The sequence below is a fragment of the Homalodisca vitripennis genome, unplaced genomic scaffold (genome assembly GCF_021130785.1).
Source record: "Homalodisca vitripennis isolate AUS2020 unplaced genomic scaffold, UT_GWSS_2.1 ScUCBcl_8801;HRSCAF=17059, whole genome shotgun sequence".
In the NCBI taxonomy this organism is placed as follows: domain Eukaryota; kingdom Metazoa; phylum Arthropoda; class Insecta; order Hemiptera; family Cicadellidae; genus Homalodisca; species Homalodisca vitripennis.
This window is the reverse complement of record NW_025785025.1, coordinates 59,852-75,819: the sequence shown is the minus strand read 5'-3', so window position 1 is coordinate 75,819 and position 15,968 is coordinate 59,852. Positions and strand designations below refer to the sequence as shown.

At 32.9% G+C, this 15,968-nt stretch overlaps 1 protein-coding gene across 2 annotated transcripts; it reads left to right on the top strand.

The window, feature by feature from the left end:
- On the top strand, positions 1-10,306 carry LOC124374529 (60S ribosomal protein L10). 2 transcript variants are annotated; one of them, XM_046832733.1, is made up of 5 exons: positions 1-118; positions 232-260; positions 4,777-5,082; positions 6,388-6,550; positions 10,093-10,306. In XM_046832733.1, exons 2-5 carry the CDS (start codon positions 238-240, stop codon positions 10,261-10,263), a joined length of 663 nt encoding a protein of 220 aa, XP_046688689.1. In that variant the 5' UTR covers positions 1-118; positions 232-237; the 3' UTR covers positions 10,264-10,306. The 2 variants fall into 2 exon arrangements, with proteins under 2 accessions (XP_046688689.1, XP_046688690.1); XM_046832734.1 differs by having other exon boundaries at positions 7-122.
- The last annotated feature ends 5,662 nt before the right edge of the window (positions 10,307-15,968 follow it).

Below are 15,968 nucleotides of genomic sequence, written 5' to 3'. Positions count from 1 at the left end.
AAAGTGTCAAGTCAATGAGTACGTCACTTCCTTCTCGTTACAGTACAAAAAATCCTCCATTCCTAGTTCTCTATTCTCTTCCGGTGATTCCTCACGATCGTGTGTAGATTCGTGAGAGGTGTGTAAGTAATATCCTGTTTAATCTAAATTATATGTATATTGTATGAATTTTAATTTATATGTGATTAATTTATGTATAATTCAATTTTATAAATATCATTTGTTTTTCAGGTAGCCATGGGGAGACGTCCTGCAAGATGGTAAGTACTTACACTTAACCTATCTTCATCATAGAAATCAGTTTTCCGCTTTATAAGTGATATTTAAATAAAGTTTCTAAAATATGGTTGCGTAATTAATTCCTATAATAATATATTTAAACAAAAACTTAAATATAAGAGTTAAACGTGTGTATTAATCATTCTGAAATGTGTGCATTTTTACAAGTTGTTCCTGACTCCCACTTCAAAATGTGACAAATGTTCACAATTACCTGTACCATAATATTAACTTTAATATTATTAAAGTTAATGTCTTTTAGAGATTTTAGAATTATGAGCTATGATTTTTGAAAAATATTTTTGTTAGGCTTGTACTGTGGTAATGGAAATAAGGCCTGTCCTAAGGAGGACCATGTTGATTACCATTATAGCAATATCTATATTTCATATTTGTAAATTTTTAAAAATAATCATCCATAATAGTTATGGCATTAACTGTTGTTTTCCCAAAACAATTAATGCTGTTCATCAGTTTAGTTTAACTAATGTGTTGCAACAGGAATCATTTATATGATAGCCTAGTTGCTATGATTACTCAAAGTTAAGAGGCCTATTATACTACAGTGTCGCTAGAAAGTTTAGGGACACCTGTCTGAAAGAGAAATGTTACAGTTGGCCCTAAACTAACTAATTTCTCAATGCTATTGATTGTTGGCTGTTTTAAGGACATCAATTCAAGTTTTTATTCAAAATTTCAATATTTTATCTCCAAAAATGTGGAAGAAGCATGCATTAATGTATTTTAAGGAACTGCCAAAAAAAACCTTGTTTTTTAGATATTTTATTTTTATAACTTCTTAACGGCTTGCCATATTGTAATGAAACTTGCACAGTACTTTTATTATAATATGATGATCATTTAAAAAAATATGTCATGTTACAAATAAATTTTGTACTCAACTGGTCAGGGTACAAATAAAATTTTATTTTCGAACATTTTATAACAAAAAATGTGAGTTTTAATTTCGCTTCTACAAGTAGACGCCTTCATTTACAGACATGCGGTCTGCACGTCATTGTTCCTCTGGCGGTTGTTTTGTGAAACAAGCCTGCGCGCGCATTCCACACTGCCATTGTGACAGTTGTACTGCAATCTTCTTTGTGATTTGTTTATTTCGCTGTTTTGTGAAAGTTAAAGCTGTGATTATGGGCCGCTCATCTGTGTCCGAGGACATTAAATGGCAAGTTATCGGTATGTATAAAACCGGTAGTTCATACCGAACAATTGCATCCAAGTTACATGTGTCTAAAACATGTGTTGAAAATACAGTGCGACGTTTTAACCTAGCCGGTACCGTGATTGATGCCCCGCGGAGTGGTAGGCCACGTAAAACCACGCCTTGGCAGGATCGTAAGCTACTCGTGATGAGCAAAAAGGACCGAAATGCAAGTGCACCTGATTTACTAAGCAGCATGAAACAAGATGATGATCGTTACAATGTGAGTGTAGCAACTGTGAGTTCCAGACTTAGAGATGCAGGTATGAAATCATTTTACGCTATCCGCAAACCTTTGTTAAATGACAAGGCCAAAAAGACACGCCAAGTTTGGTGCAAGGCTCGATTAGGGTGGACAAAAGAAGCTTGGCGGCGTGTTTTGTTTTCTGATGAAAGCCGTTTTGAACTATTTCCAAGGCGCAGAGTTAGGGTACGACGTACCAATACTGAAAAATTTCTACCAGCATGTGTAGCGCCTGCAGTTCAGGCCGGTGGCGAAGCAGTAATGATATGGGGTTGCATTTCAAGTGAGGGTCCTGGGGAGCTTCAGTTCGTTGAAGGCACAATGAACAGTATTAAATATTGTCAAACTCTAGAAGAATTCATGTTACCATCTGCCAATAAATTGCTTGGTGAAAATTACATCTTTCAACAAGACAATGCACCGTGCCACAAATCAAGACACACACAAGAATGGTTCAGTAATCATGATGTTGAGGTTCTGAAGTGGCCACCACGAAGCCCGGATCTTAATCCGATAGAAAATTTATGGAATACCATGGCCAGTCGTCTAGCGAAGAACAAAGCTGAACTGAAGTTCATGTTGGCACAGATATGGCGGAGTATCAAGAAGGAAGACTGTCTGACACTCATTGATTCGATGCCAAAACGGATCAAAGAATGTTATAAAGCTAATGGAGGACCTATTGATTACTGATTTGTATGTATTCATGTCCATTTTACTATTTTGTATAATTTAAATATTTGTTTCCATTAAAAACAAACTTTTGTCAGAAATTTGTGTTTTTTTTAAGCCTGTCCCTAAACTTTTTAGCGACACTGTACAATAGGCTATGGGAGACTTAAATAAGTGGCCTACACTTGGGTATTTATTTACATTAGCGTGACCATGGAAAATGGGCTTTTTTCATGGGTTGGGCATTTATAGCCAAGTATATTATTATCACAGGTGCATATGAACTGGGGGGAAAGTATATTATTGTATTATATTAAATGCCTTTCGGACATTATTGCGTTAAGGAGCAGGGGCATCACGTGATCTGGGATTCGACTTTTGCAAGCTCGAGTTAATTTTTTTTCTAAAAGAGCAAGCAGTGCGCAGCGGGCAGGCATCGTTGACAGGATTAACGTATTAGCCAGACTTGTCTTTACGAATTGTTTCCACGTGAGATACCGAACATCCAACACAAAGGTGTGCCATTACCACTATTGAACTAGGAGGTTAAGAATAGACGTGGAGGAACAACGGTAGTTCAAAATGGCGTCCCTTCTTTATTTGAGAAGGCGAGGAGTATTACCAAACTGTCAAATATGGATAGTGTTGCCAGAGGTACGATAATTTCATTGATTTTATGCGCCGGTAAGATATACGATGAGTAGTTATCGTACCATGAAAGATTTTTGACAAATTTATATAAGTAACAAACCAAAATTTAATTATAACATAATTTATTATATGAACATAACATACTTATTTTTCATTAAATGTGTTTGTTACGATTATTTTATATGAAAGTACGATAATTTCTCGTTGGTATGATAATCGGTTTTTTAAAATCTGGCTATACTGAGTTTGAGCAGATGTGGAGTTATAGGAAACTGTCAAAAACGGAGTTTTCTGAGGATTTAAAAAAATCGTTACTCCTTTGATTTTCGTTGCCGACGAATTTTTTCTTCACTATTGTTTTCAGGAAAAATTGTAGTTTTCAGGGGAAAAATGAACATACCTTTCCATGGTCACGTTATTGTAAATTGATACCTACACTTGTTATTGAATAGCTATTATCGAACAATTCTAGGGTTTAAGTTGAGATGATAATTTTCTTAGCAAAAATGCTACAAGCTTTTTGAAATTTTAGCAAAATTATATTTGTCTTATAGCTCTTAACCCTTTGAGTGCCACAGTGTCGCTAATTTCTGACGGTACGAAAAGTGCATAAAGTGCACCATCGCTAATTTTGACGTTTCGTATTTCGCTAATATTTTATATAGTAGGCTACAAGATTATTTTGGCCAAATAACCTGACAGCTGTATTCAATTGGCTCCAAACTATCAATAAATACGAGTTTTATGTTGTTTCTCCTACTGTTTTATCTGTGAAACTTATGTTGTTTGGGTACTTATCAAGAAGCCACTATTTTTGGATGAGTTTTCCTTATCAGGGACAAAATAAATTACAGTATTAAAAACAACTGACTTTATTGAACCTATTTTGGAATTTACAAGTTATTACAACAATCAATGAAATCAAAAACTATAAAAACAACGTTTAATTATTTGAAAATGTCAGGTCATTCGTGTGTCTATTTGGAGATAGGAAGAGAATACTCATCGAGTATTTTTCGATTCATTATGAAAGAAGGAACGTATAATGAAGTTTATTTTGATCTCTGATAGGGAAAACTCGTCCAAAAATAGTGGGCTGTGATAATACTGAAGTACCTATGTGGTGATTCTGTCTTCCAGTCATGCCATGTAGCGGACGAGTACCGTGTTGCGTAACGGCCTTGCTTGTTGTATATGTGCTGATAACCAAGCATTTGAGTAAATACAAAATAAAATAGTAACTTATACAGTATTTTACTGTATTTATTTACAAAAGTAATGTAGTGATTTGAGTTGTGTCTAAGCGAAAAACGTGAATTTTCAGTGTAAATATTATTAGGGTTATTATTTAGTAAATGTAAACTTTTATGTAAATATGTTGGCAAGTATGTTTGCAAAATAAAAATTGTAACACCAATAAAAGTCTTTTTCATGGAGGCACAAATTCAAAAAGTTTCTAATTTTTTGTACTGGGTAACTGTTTTCAAATATTCAACAACAACCTTATGTTTTTAATATACATAATCACATCGTGCTCCAAGTCATCAGATACAGTGTAAAAATTGGCAACACTATTAGGGTTTTATTGTTCTCATGGTGTGTGTCAATCATAACTGTATGATGATTTTGAAAAGTCTAGTTATAACATGTGTGCTTGTTATTTGACTAGCAAGCTTGGTAGCAAACTTAATTCATGTCACAATGCTTCCAGTTATCGTTACTGCAAAAACAAGCCGTATCCCAAGTCACGGTTTTGCCGGGGTGTGCCAGACCCAAAGATCAGGATCTTTGATCTTGGCAAAAAGAAGGCACGAGTGGAGGACTTCCCACTCTGTGTGCATTTGGTGTCGGACGAGTATGAGCAGCTGAGCTCTGAGGCGCTGGAGGCTGGCCGCATTTGCGCCAACAAGTACATGGTCAAGAATTGCGGAAAGGACCAGTTCCACATCCGCATGCGGCTCCACCCCTTCCACGTTATTCGCATCAACAAGATGTTGTCATGTGCTGGAGCTGACAGGTCAGTAGAACAGTTAGGCCAGGTCATATTTAAATATGAAAGTATTTATATTTAATTTAGCTCCATTCAACCTTCCGCTTAGTGCAGTGTTGATATCTGACCCTCTCACAGAATTGGCTCCTTGAATCCTCGTCTTTCTGAAGAGATTCAGCAAGACTGTGTTCAACTTGGTACTTACCATAAAATTGTGTAAACTAATTATATATTCATTAACTGGTACGGTTACAGTACATAAACAAATAAAACTAAATTCAAATTTTATTTGGGAAAAAAATCTAATGTCCATCCAAACAAGTGTAAAAAAATCACATTGAGTAATTAATTTCATCTGTTAATTTGCTACAATCACCTGATTATTAATCAGCAATTAAACAATATTAATAATTCGATTAGTGTATTTGAGTATTGAATCACACTCAGTAAAACCAATACTATTCCTATAGTTCTATTGTGTAGTTTACTACTCAGTTATAATTTTTTTGTAGTAAAATAAAGTTTGTGTCAAAATGTTAAAAGTCTTATATTTCTAATATTCTTAAACATTTTTCTTAAATTCTTCCAGTTTCAGTTAGTACAGTTTGAAAGATTCATATGGCCGCTATTTTTTAAACCTGACATATTCTGAAACTTCGAAAGAGGTCTTATTTAGGCTAAACATTTTGCAAATTTTATACTTTTTACCTTTATTAAAGATATTTTTTCTTAATAACACAAAGATATAGTCAGTAAACCAACCAAGATAGGACAAGTTTTAATATGACATTTCTTACTTATTTTTACTGGACAGACCAAACGGTTAAGATCAATAGAGTGATTTATGGACACCCTGTGTAAACAATCTTCAGTTTACACTGCATGTCATCACACAAGTGACTAGAACCAAAAAATTACCTATTTTGTAACTCACTTAAAAATTACTTTAAAAGATCAGCCATATATATCCAGATAACCACAAAAGCAAACGAGTGAAAAAGGAATACTCTGATTGGTCAAATAACAACAGCTGTGTGAATTTTGCTGAATAATCACAGCACTGGCTACAAAACTCGATAATGAAACATAGAGATGTAGTGGAACATTGATGCTATCATAGTTTATTATCTATTTAAATTGCAAAACTTATTAAAAAAAATGTAAGGATAAAGCCTGATATTGGCAGTCATCTAGACTTTAACTGAAACGCTAATATTATCTTGCGTTTGCCAGTTTATTAAGTACGGTTTTATTGGCATTAAGTAAAATAATACAGTTTTAAATTCTTTCTTTCCTGAGCTCTAGATTGATTCAATGCTTGTATTGTGACAGGCTCCAGACTGGGATGCGAGGTGCCTTCGGGAAGCCCCAGGGCACAGTTGCACGTGTCAGGATTGGCCAACCGATCATGAGCGTACGTTCTAGCGACAGGTACAAGGCTTCAGTTATCGAGGCACTCAGGCGAGCAAAGTTCAAGTTCCCTGGACGTCAGAAGGTGAGCGAACCGAAAATAATTTATTGCTTGGACAAACAGCTGAATAACCAATGTTCAGATGTTTCTAGTGCATTGAAATGTAACAACTTGGTATAAAGAAAAAAGTACAGTATTACATATATAAAATACTAGCGGACCCGGCGCGCTTCGCTGCGCATTTCAATAAGTTACCCACGGCTTCGCACGCAAATCTTAAGAACCGAAGTCCTTATATTACTTAGTAAATTTTTTTTTTACTATAATAAATTTTAGATTAAATTAGTTATATCTCCGATGCCACGATTGAGCTTGCTTTGTTGTCTCGATCGAGAGAATATGTACACACGGAGTTTTGAGAACCATACTTCTGTCAAAAAAAAACAACTAAGGTTGATTTTATAACATTCTTTATATTTGTAGCCAACGTAAGATAGTAATTATGATATCTGCATTGCTCTTCTTATCAAGCATGAGCATGGTTTATATTAAATAAATATTGCAGTTAAAGGTGAATTTTTACGTCAAATTTGAATTGTATTATCTGGATAGTAAAGTCTATGTTTAACAGTGATTGCAGAAACAGTTTTAAACAAAATTTGTCGTTTCTCTTAAGCTTACTCTATGCTTTAAAACTATAAGTGTAATATATGTTTACAAAGAACAGCTGATTAAAAATTTGAAAAGACTCTTTCACTTAATAACATATGTTTGCTGCAATGCATTTCTTACGGGTATTTCTGTAACCAGTGGGGCGGAATCCTGAATCGGGAAAGGGATAAAAAGTATCCTATAACCTTCTACAGATGAAGACGAACAAATTTTAAAAAAAATTAGGCGAATCCGTCCAGCCGTTTGTGAGTGATGCTGTTACACACGAACAGTTTCATTTTTATATATATAGATTACACTACACATTTATTCTTGTAAACATGGTTATTTTTTATAAAATCAACACTTTTATAATAGAAAATATTGTAATTTTCAATAATGTATTCAAGAATTTTCCAGTTTTAACCATTGTGATTTTAATCAGGCTTGTTACTCTATTAGGTTGGCAATCTGATCAGGAATAAGCCAGGAATGTTACACACCAGAAAAACCTAGAATCTCATAGAACAAGAAAAATCTAAAAAACCAACAATATTTCAATTTAAAACTCTAACCAATGGTTTAGTGTAGCAGCACGGTCTGTGGGACAAAACTAGTTGTACTTAACAAACTATTAGTACACATTCCCGTGTTTGTTTACAAAACTGTTACGTATTTTTGTAGTTCTTATGAAAACTTGTATTAGTATTTGAAAAAAAAATAGTCTGTAAAGAAACAGACTAATATTGGCTAATTTTCATTTTACGCCGTACTTTGTGTATTTTGATATGTCTACATATAAAGAGTACACATCAAGGTTTGTTTATTATAAATAAAGGTTTGTTTGTTTGAATTTATCTAAAATGTTGATAATACGAGTCAGAGTATACAAATAATTGTCTTGCAAATTGAATATATTTTGAAATTCTGTATTGTAATTTTCGCATATAAGTAGAAGTTAACAAATATAACAGGTGTTACTTAACAAAAAAAAGTTATTTCACTGAAGCTTTGTGAATTTCTTAAAAATATTGTGGTACCCTTGCTTTAAAATAGATAAACAAAGTTTAAAGTCAAGTTCAGAAGAAAGTTTCTGTGGTTACTTGTGGTCCTGTGTATCAGTAACATCTCACCCGCAGTGTGTTGGGTACTTCTTCTTTCTCTATATTTTTCCAAACATTACAGAGGAAGATTATTAGGTGTATACGATGTTGTGTTGTCACATTAACAGAGAGAGGTTTACGTAGTCCTTCCTGCTCAGTTAAAGTATGAATGACCACTTTATGAAACGAAATGGTGTATCAAGATTAAACATCCAAACCGCTAAGGTCCAGCAAAATCCGCCAACGTCTGATTGATCAGCCGTTTAGTAAACAAATTCTTAAACATCATTTATGAACTTAAAGAGTTAGTTTAAACTTTTTTTTTTTAAGTAAATAAGACTATTGTAATCAATTTAAAAGTTGGTAGTACTAATTACCTTGACACAGCTGTTTATTTTGTGGTTGCTATGAGACACTGATACTCATTATTGTTTGTCTTTTTTGCTAAAAGATTTTGAAATTGTTCTGCGTGTAGTAGAAGTAGAGTCCAAGGTGGAAAAAGAAATATTTTTGTAAAAATGACAAAAAACTATTCACCCGTTTATGCCTTCCTGAAAACACATGTTGGAACTGAAGTGAAGAAATATATATACATATATATTTTTTCATTTTTTGACATCTTTTTTTTAATTTTTGAGTGAAACTAATGTAGGCTTACAGTAGTGAGAAAATCTATCTTTTTAATACTATGTATAAGTATTTACAAAATAATTTTCTGCTGTAAAAGTAATTTTGTTATATTACACCTTTTAATAACACTGACTTAAGATATTTTTTGTGAAACTATTTTTCAAATAAAGCTTTGAATTTTTCTGAGCAGTCTTCGATTTGATATCTCTATTAAATAAAAATATTACAGATGGATGAAAATATTATTTGGTCTGAATTTTTGTGTAAACAATGTTTTGGTCAGGCATTACCACGTCATAAAAAAATTTGTTCATAATGAAATGCTATTCTTTTTAATATATCTGATAGCACATATAATTGAGTATAAAATGAAAAAAAAACATTCAATTTACATTAAAACTAAGGTTAATACATAGCAAAGCTTACTTGGTTGCAAAACTGTCAAAACAGGGTTGGTGGTTTTGGGTAATAGTTGCTTTGGACACTGGTGGTGCCGGGTCATGCACCAGCCTTGAGCATTGGCATCCAAAGGGTTAATTACAATATATTTTGGAAGTGCTTAAAGCATTCCAGAACACTCAGTTTTGTTTTTGTTTGAGTTGCTACTGCCGTACTGAAACAATGTCGTACCAAGCTGGCCAATGAAATAGCCAAGATATTTTTGTAATTCAATCTCTATTAAAATAAAATTAGTCTATCTCTGTTTATTAAAATGTAATAAATATGTATTGTATGCATGTATATATAAAAGTTGTATATTTCGGCTGAAACCGTTTTCAGGAAATTAATCGAAAATGTAATAAATAAGGTTATAAAAACATATAAAACATTTTGATTAAGGGTTGGTTTTGGTCTTATATGATGAAGTTAGGCAAGCATTTTCAGTGCGTACTACCGTAAGGAATGGGTGCAATTGCAATAGGCTGATTTTATATGTAAATCTACCTAAAGGAACATTAAAATAAATGGTGGTAATCTTCACCATGACATTTTTTGCTTGTACTGCTAGTGAAAACAATGTGACCACCAAAACTCGTGTTTCTTGCAAGTACTCCTGGTGACTGCAAGAATGTTAGACCAGGAGAACCAGGAATTTAAAAAAAAAAGATTTGACTGACCATCTTGTAATTAAGTGCCAATGTACCAGTTCTGAAAGCATTATTTGTATACTTGTCAAATGTCTGATTTGTGATATATCGAATTGTATGTATTGCATAAAATTATGTGAACACATTGTTACAGATCTATGTCTCTAAGAAGTGGGGATTCACCAAGTACGAAAGGGATGTGTATGAGCAGTTGAGAAATGACGGGAGGTTGGAGAACGACGGTTGTAACGTCAAGTACCGACCGGAGCATGGACCCCTGGATGTCTGGAAGAAGAACCAACATGATTTTATGGTACCCGCTTAGTTCCACTTATGTTCAAAATAAACCTGTTTGAACTTTGTTTTTATTTGATATTTTATTTCAAACCCGATAAATTCTAATCAAGTTTAAAACTCTGATCAACTCACACTTGTCTCCTTCATTGTAATTTGAAGGAGACTTTTTGCCGGTACCTACCAAAACTTTTTTTTTTAACCGAGGTTTTTGATATTCACTTCCCTTTGGGAAAAATTAGAAAGAGTACATTATTTGTTATCAGACTTAATAAATGAGTTGCCACATTCTAATTGTTGTTTTTGCTGTAAACTGTGTTTAAAGATAGTCACTATTTTTTGCTACGAAGTTAAATGGAAATGTTGAGGCAATGAGGGATTGGGTTTGTATTGTAATTATTTCTTACTAATTGCAACAATGAAAGATAAAGAGATAGGCTTTCTGAAAGTTGCACTAAGCAAACATTGTATGTAATGATTTTGATCACAGTCTGTTAATTGTGTAATGGGCAAATGAAAGATTTTTGTCGCCCTAATGCCGTTTGCTCATTGCTGAAGGCATTTGATACTTGCGTTGATTATTCAGGCAGTTTTCTTCCCTTTGATCAACTAATTCATTTACTGTCTTTATTCCCAAGACTAAAATGATGTTTTGGAGACTACATGAGTGTCTGGTCCGAACTTAGGATCTGAGTTAAGAGCAGGGTTTAAGCTGAGATGAAAATTTTAGCAAAAATGCTACACAAGCTCTTCAAACTTCTTAGCAAAAGTATTTGTCCTGTAGCACTTATTTAGCATTGGTGTTCAGCGGAGAATCCAGTACTACTTATCGAAAAGTTCTCTAATACTTGAGCCTGCAGAACCGATATTTAAATTAAATAATCAGTTACAAATTTTAGCACTAATTAGAAAAATTTTGTAAAGAGCTTTAATTATAACAGTTGAGTTACAAAATAAAATTAAATAGTATAAATGCTTATTTATAAAACAAGTTTCATTTTACACTAGTTAACATCTTTAAATTACTTATTAGGAATTTAATCTGTATGTAGCCTTCTTTGTTTTGTAAACACCAATGTTTAAACCTCATTAAAATAAATTGCTTTTTATTAATACCTTCAATAGAGATAAAAAAATTGCTCAAATGCAGTATACTTAACCTTTTACGAATGTTTTGTCATTTCAAAATAAAATCAGATTAACATAACCTAAAAATATCACTGGAACTAGTTACAGATGCCAAGACAGACATTTGGAAGCATACAACTTCATTTTTGTTTGTATGTGTCTCAACCACTGCGCATAAGCATCGCTGGCATAGCAACCAGCGTGGCCGTTCCTTGGATACTATTCTCGCATCAAAAAGTATAGATAACCTAGTTTGAATGTTAACAACAACTAACTTGTTGAGCAAAAATTACGGGAGTTAATTTTAAATTTAGTTTGTTTATTTCTTCATCTTGGCATACATAGCAAATTGATTACATACATTAAATTATAAAGTTTCTAGGTCGGTAAGAACACAAAATAGTGGCGTTTTCAACCAAACTGCAATTTTGACCATTCATAATCAGGAACAACTTGTTATCCTTAAGACCAAAGTTTTATACAATATAAATACAATGTACTTAAGAGTGTCTAATTTTAGAACTTTTAATTATATGGATAAAAGTTGTCAAATGACTATTTTAACTTTTATTCTTAACCGGATTCGGTTAAAAAACTGCATTGATCACATTATTGAGCTTACTGTGATTATTTTTATTTTAAAGGTCATTTATTTGCGTAAACACAATTTAAGCCTTATTATGTAAACATTATTTATGTTCTTATCATCACTTTAATTAAATATAATTACCGCAGCTGACGTCTGTTCGTTGGAACACACGAACCGTCAGACTCGAGGGCGGTGTTGCGACAATTGTGCGTAGTCCACTCACACCCTTATTGCAAGAGGAAGCCATAATAAATAATATATTGTTTTAATACATTTGACTATTTTTCATATGGGCTTGGGGCTTCCAATGGCAGTTTAACAATGAATAATTAATTTTCAAAATTTCAGTTTAGTAGTAATCACATAAAACCGGTACCTTTTTTCATTCTTACAGACATCACACTTGGTTATTGTCTGTAAATAATTTACACTCCTTAATGCTGAACAAGCTAAATTTTAACACAAGTCCTGTAATTTTAGATGTATTAGTTACTTTGTGGTTAGTGTTCAAACTTTGGTATCTATACTTCTGATCTAAGAATGTGCAGGTGTTTTCCAACCAGACAGTTTGTCGTCCCGCGGAGTGGCACGGTGTCTAATATTTTATACACATGAAATTAAATTTGATTACAAAATATATAATGTTATAGTTTAATTTAAAAAAAAGATTTTTAATGCTGTAAACTTATTTTCTAAATGCGATATACTTTTTGCTGTTGTTTTTTGTCACTTTCGTCACAATTTTGCAAGAGCTTTTCCAAACAGCATCGCATTTTCTTGGCTCGTTTTGCAAAATGCGATAACAGTTTAAACCCTGCTTAAGAGATGCCGTAGGTACAAATACTGTCTGTGACCGTATCACTTTTTATCAGTACCATCGACCTTGTACTGTATCGACTCTCCCCCTTATTCTGTTTGATAAGATCCTCGCACAGGCCAGTGATCCGTAAGTACAAGCAGAATAAGGCTTTAAAGGGGCATCTCCTTTCATGCAAAAAAAATTTAATGAAACAATTATTTTTGTTTATTCAAATTTAGCAAATATTTAAATGTTATTAAGATTTACTTAACAATTATTGCAAAATTGTCTTAAGTAATGAAAGACTTGTAAGCTATCTATTAGCAGAGAATTAGTGAGGTCTATTACTAGTCTTTGCTATTTGGATTGCAATACCAAAATGACCAATTTACCGAAATGTTGAATTTAAAGTAAATATGCTACTCGATCAACTAGAGTTAGAATCTAGACCCTTTCCTACAAAATTGTATGATTGGACTGTGAGAACATTCTATTATTGAAATTTAATATTTCTTAATACATAAGACAATATACTTCATTATGCGATTCCACAGCATATTGTACTATCTAGTCAATACACAATGTATTGTAGAACAAATATAATTATTGCATACTACAAAGATATTGTCACTAGAAACTGAAGACATAAAAAAAAATTAATATGAAATGATACGGATAAGTCAACAAATAAACACTAATTATAAGTCATATAAATAGAACCATTTATTTTCATTACAATATTTTATACAAGTAAGGTTTATATACATCCTTGACTAATTTTCCAGTAACACATTTAAGATATTTTAATAGGCACAACTTCAGGGCATGGTACTGTTACATACTGGGAGAAAACAAAAAAGGGGGGTAAAATGTACAAGTTAGCATTTAAGTTTTCAGCTTCAGCAGCATAAATAACTATAATATATAACCTATTCATGATTGCTAACTTATGGTAGATGACGGAACAGAACAGAGAAGTAACTTCACTGATAGAGAGAGACGTGGATCCCCGAACAGAAATAATAGCAACCCAGAATTCATAGCGCTTCCGATTAAAGTGCATACTGATCAGTCCATATACAGAATATATCCTCACAATTACTGCTGATGCATGAAATTGATAGACACAAAGAAGATTATCCATACAAAATTGGAAACCATGTGAATCACTTCACTAGCATTGTTGATAGAACACTTAAAACAATCCTAAACCCTGCATAAACCTACACACAACCCCAGTCACAGGTCATATTTTACATAGTTTTGAATACACAAACCATACAAGAAATACATATACATTGTTAAAAATCTAACAATAACTTCTGCAGTAACAGGCAACATCTTGTGTATATTCTTACATCTTGTTTATATTTCTTTTATTTATATGATTACTTACATATTATAACTATTGTCATGTATGTAATTGATGCTATTGCTTTTCTTAAAGTTATATCAATACAGAATTGGAATAATTTCTCTGAAAATACTGAATATTCTCTCACAAGTATTATTAACAAATCATATTGAGTCAAGGTAATTTTTCCTCACCATGAAAACTTACAAAACTTAAACACAACATAAAAAAGATAGTAAAACAGTAGTAGGTAATTACAGGCCCATATGAATAATGCCAACTTTCTCTAAAATCATAAAGATTGTTCTGACAGGGCTTTTTTGGACCATTGTGGAAAGTTTAATTTACTAAATGACAGACAACATGGTTTCACAAGGGAAACCCTATCACAATAACTCCCTGATTGACTTTGCTGACTATAAATAATTGAAAATCTAGAAAAAGGAAAACTTGTTACAAGTCTCTTCCTAGACCTGAGAAAGACACCTGATAAATTCTAGTTAGGCATTAAGAGCACAGCCAAGATGTGGTCTAAAAGCTATCCTGAAGACTGGAAATAAATAGAAATAAAACAAGCAAAATGTGGAGTTACAGAAATAACCAGATCAAGACATATGCCTGTAAATCAAGGAGTACCCAGGGTTTCTGTATTGGGACCAGTATTGTTTATAATAAATGACATACCAGAACAAGTGGACAAATTTTGTAGTTTCAATATAACTCGATGACACCTTGCTCTTGAGTGGACATAAAGATTAACTCTAAATCATTCATAGCACTGAACATGGCTTATCAGTACTGCCTCTCTAATGAATTAGTGGTAAATCAGACTAAACAAGCCAACTAGCTTTAGGGAGACGATGTGAAGAAGTATTAACAATACACTGTGTGGAAAGTACTAGCGAAGCCAACTATCTAGGAATCATCAATTAGGGTCTTTCCTGGTCACATCCTATAGACAATCCTCTCTAAACTAAATTCCTCACTTTATGTAATAAAACTCACAAACTCTAGAAGTAACATGTCTATTGAAAATTGCCTACCATTCTTTTTTTGAAACACCTCAGATATAGGGAGGAACCTCTGCAAGAAATCTTCAGAGAGTACTTATATTGCAAAAGAGGGCCATGCAGCCTTTGCTGAATATGGCTTCAGAGAAAGTTGCAGAGAAGCTTTTAGGACAGTAGTGAACTTCTAAAAAAAAGTTATCTTCAATACTGATAATCTCTCCCAATACGAAAAGAAACCCTCTTAAATAAGCATAAAGCAGCACAGCCTTCTGCCAGAAGAACTGAGATATGCCTCACCTTGAAGAGAAGATATATTCTCATGGTTTAGCTGATAAACAATCTTTTTGACACACTCAAAGGGTTCATTGAAATAAGACAATAAACATTACATAATAATTCATAATTATGATTACAACTTGACAGACTTGAATATTTTTATTTACCTCGTATTTTATCCTACGTGGTGCCACTTTAATATCTGATGTATTTGAAAATAAATATTTATATTTTATTTGCAAAGCCCTTGTTTCCAAATCAGGGTCCATAACATTACATTAAAAACATTTCAGATCACAAGAGACAAGCAAAAGATAACAACTAAAGAAGATCTCAAATAAAAGTCTGTATAAAAATTTGAACGGAACTACTTAACATTCAAGTAACAAGTAACCTTACATAACCGTATTAGTAACTTAAACAGTAATGAACTCAGACTTATGTACTTAATACATTTATACAAAGTGTCCCGTAATTAATGACCAAAACTTTACCAAGGTGTAATACAGGTGAAAACAAACAAATTTTGTCATATAGTGTATAGTCATATCTTGCTTAGTTTTTTGTCTGTCTGGCTGCA

Coding starts and splice junctions, on each gene's coding strand:
- LOC124374529 (XM_046832733.1), top strand. CDS start 238: ATGGGGAGACGTCCTGCAAGATG. Junction 5,083..6,387: donor TCATGTGCTGGAGCTGACAG/GTCAGTAGAACA, acceptor GTATTGTGACAG/GCTCCAGACTGGGATGCGAG. Junction 6,551..10,092: donor AGTTCCCTGGACGTCAGAAG/GTGAGCGAACCG, acceptor ACATTGTTACAG/ATCTATGTCTCTAAGAAGTG.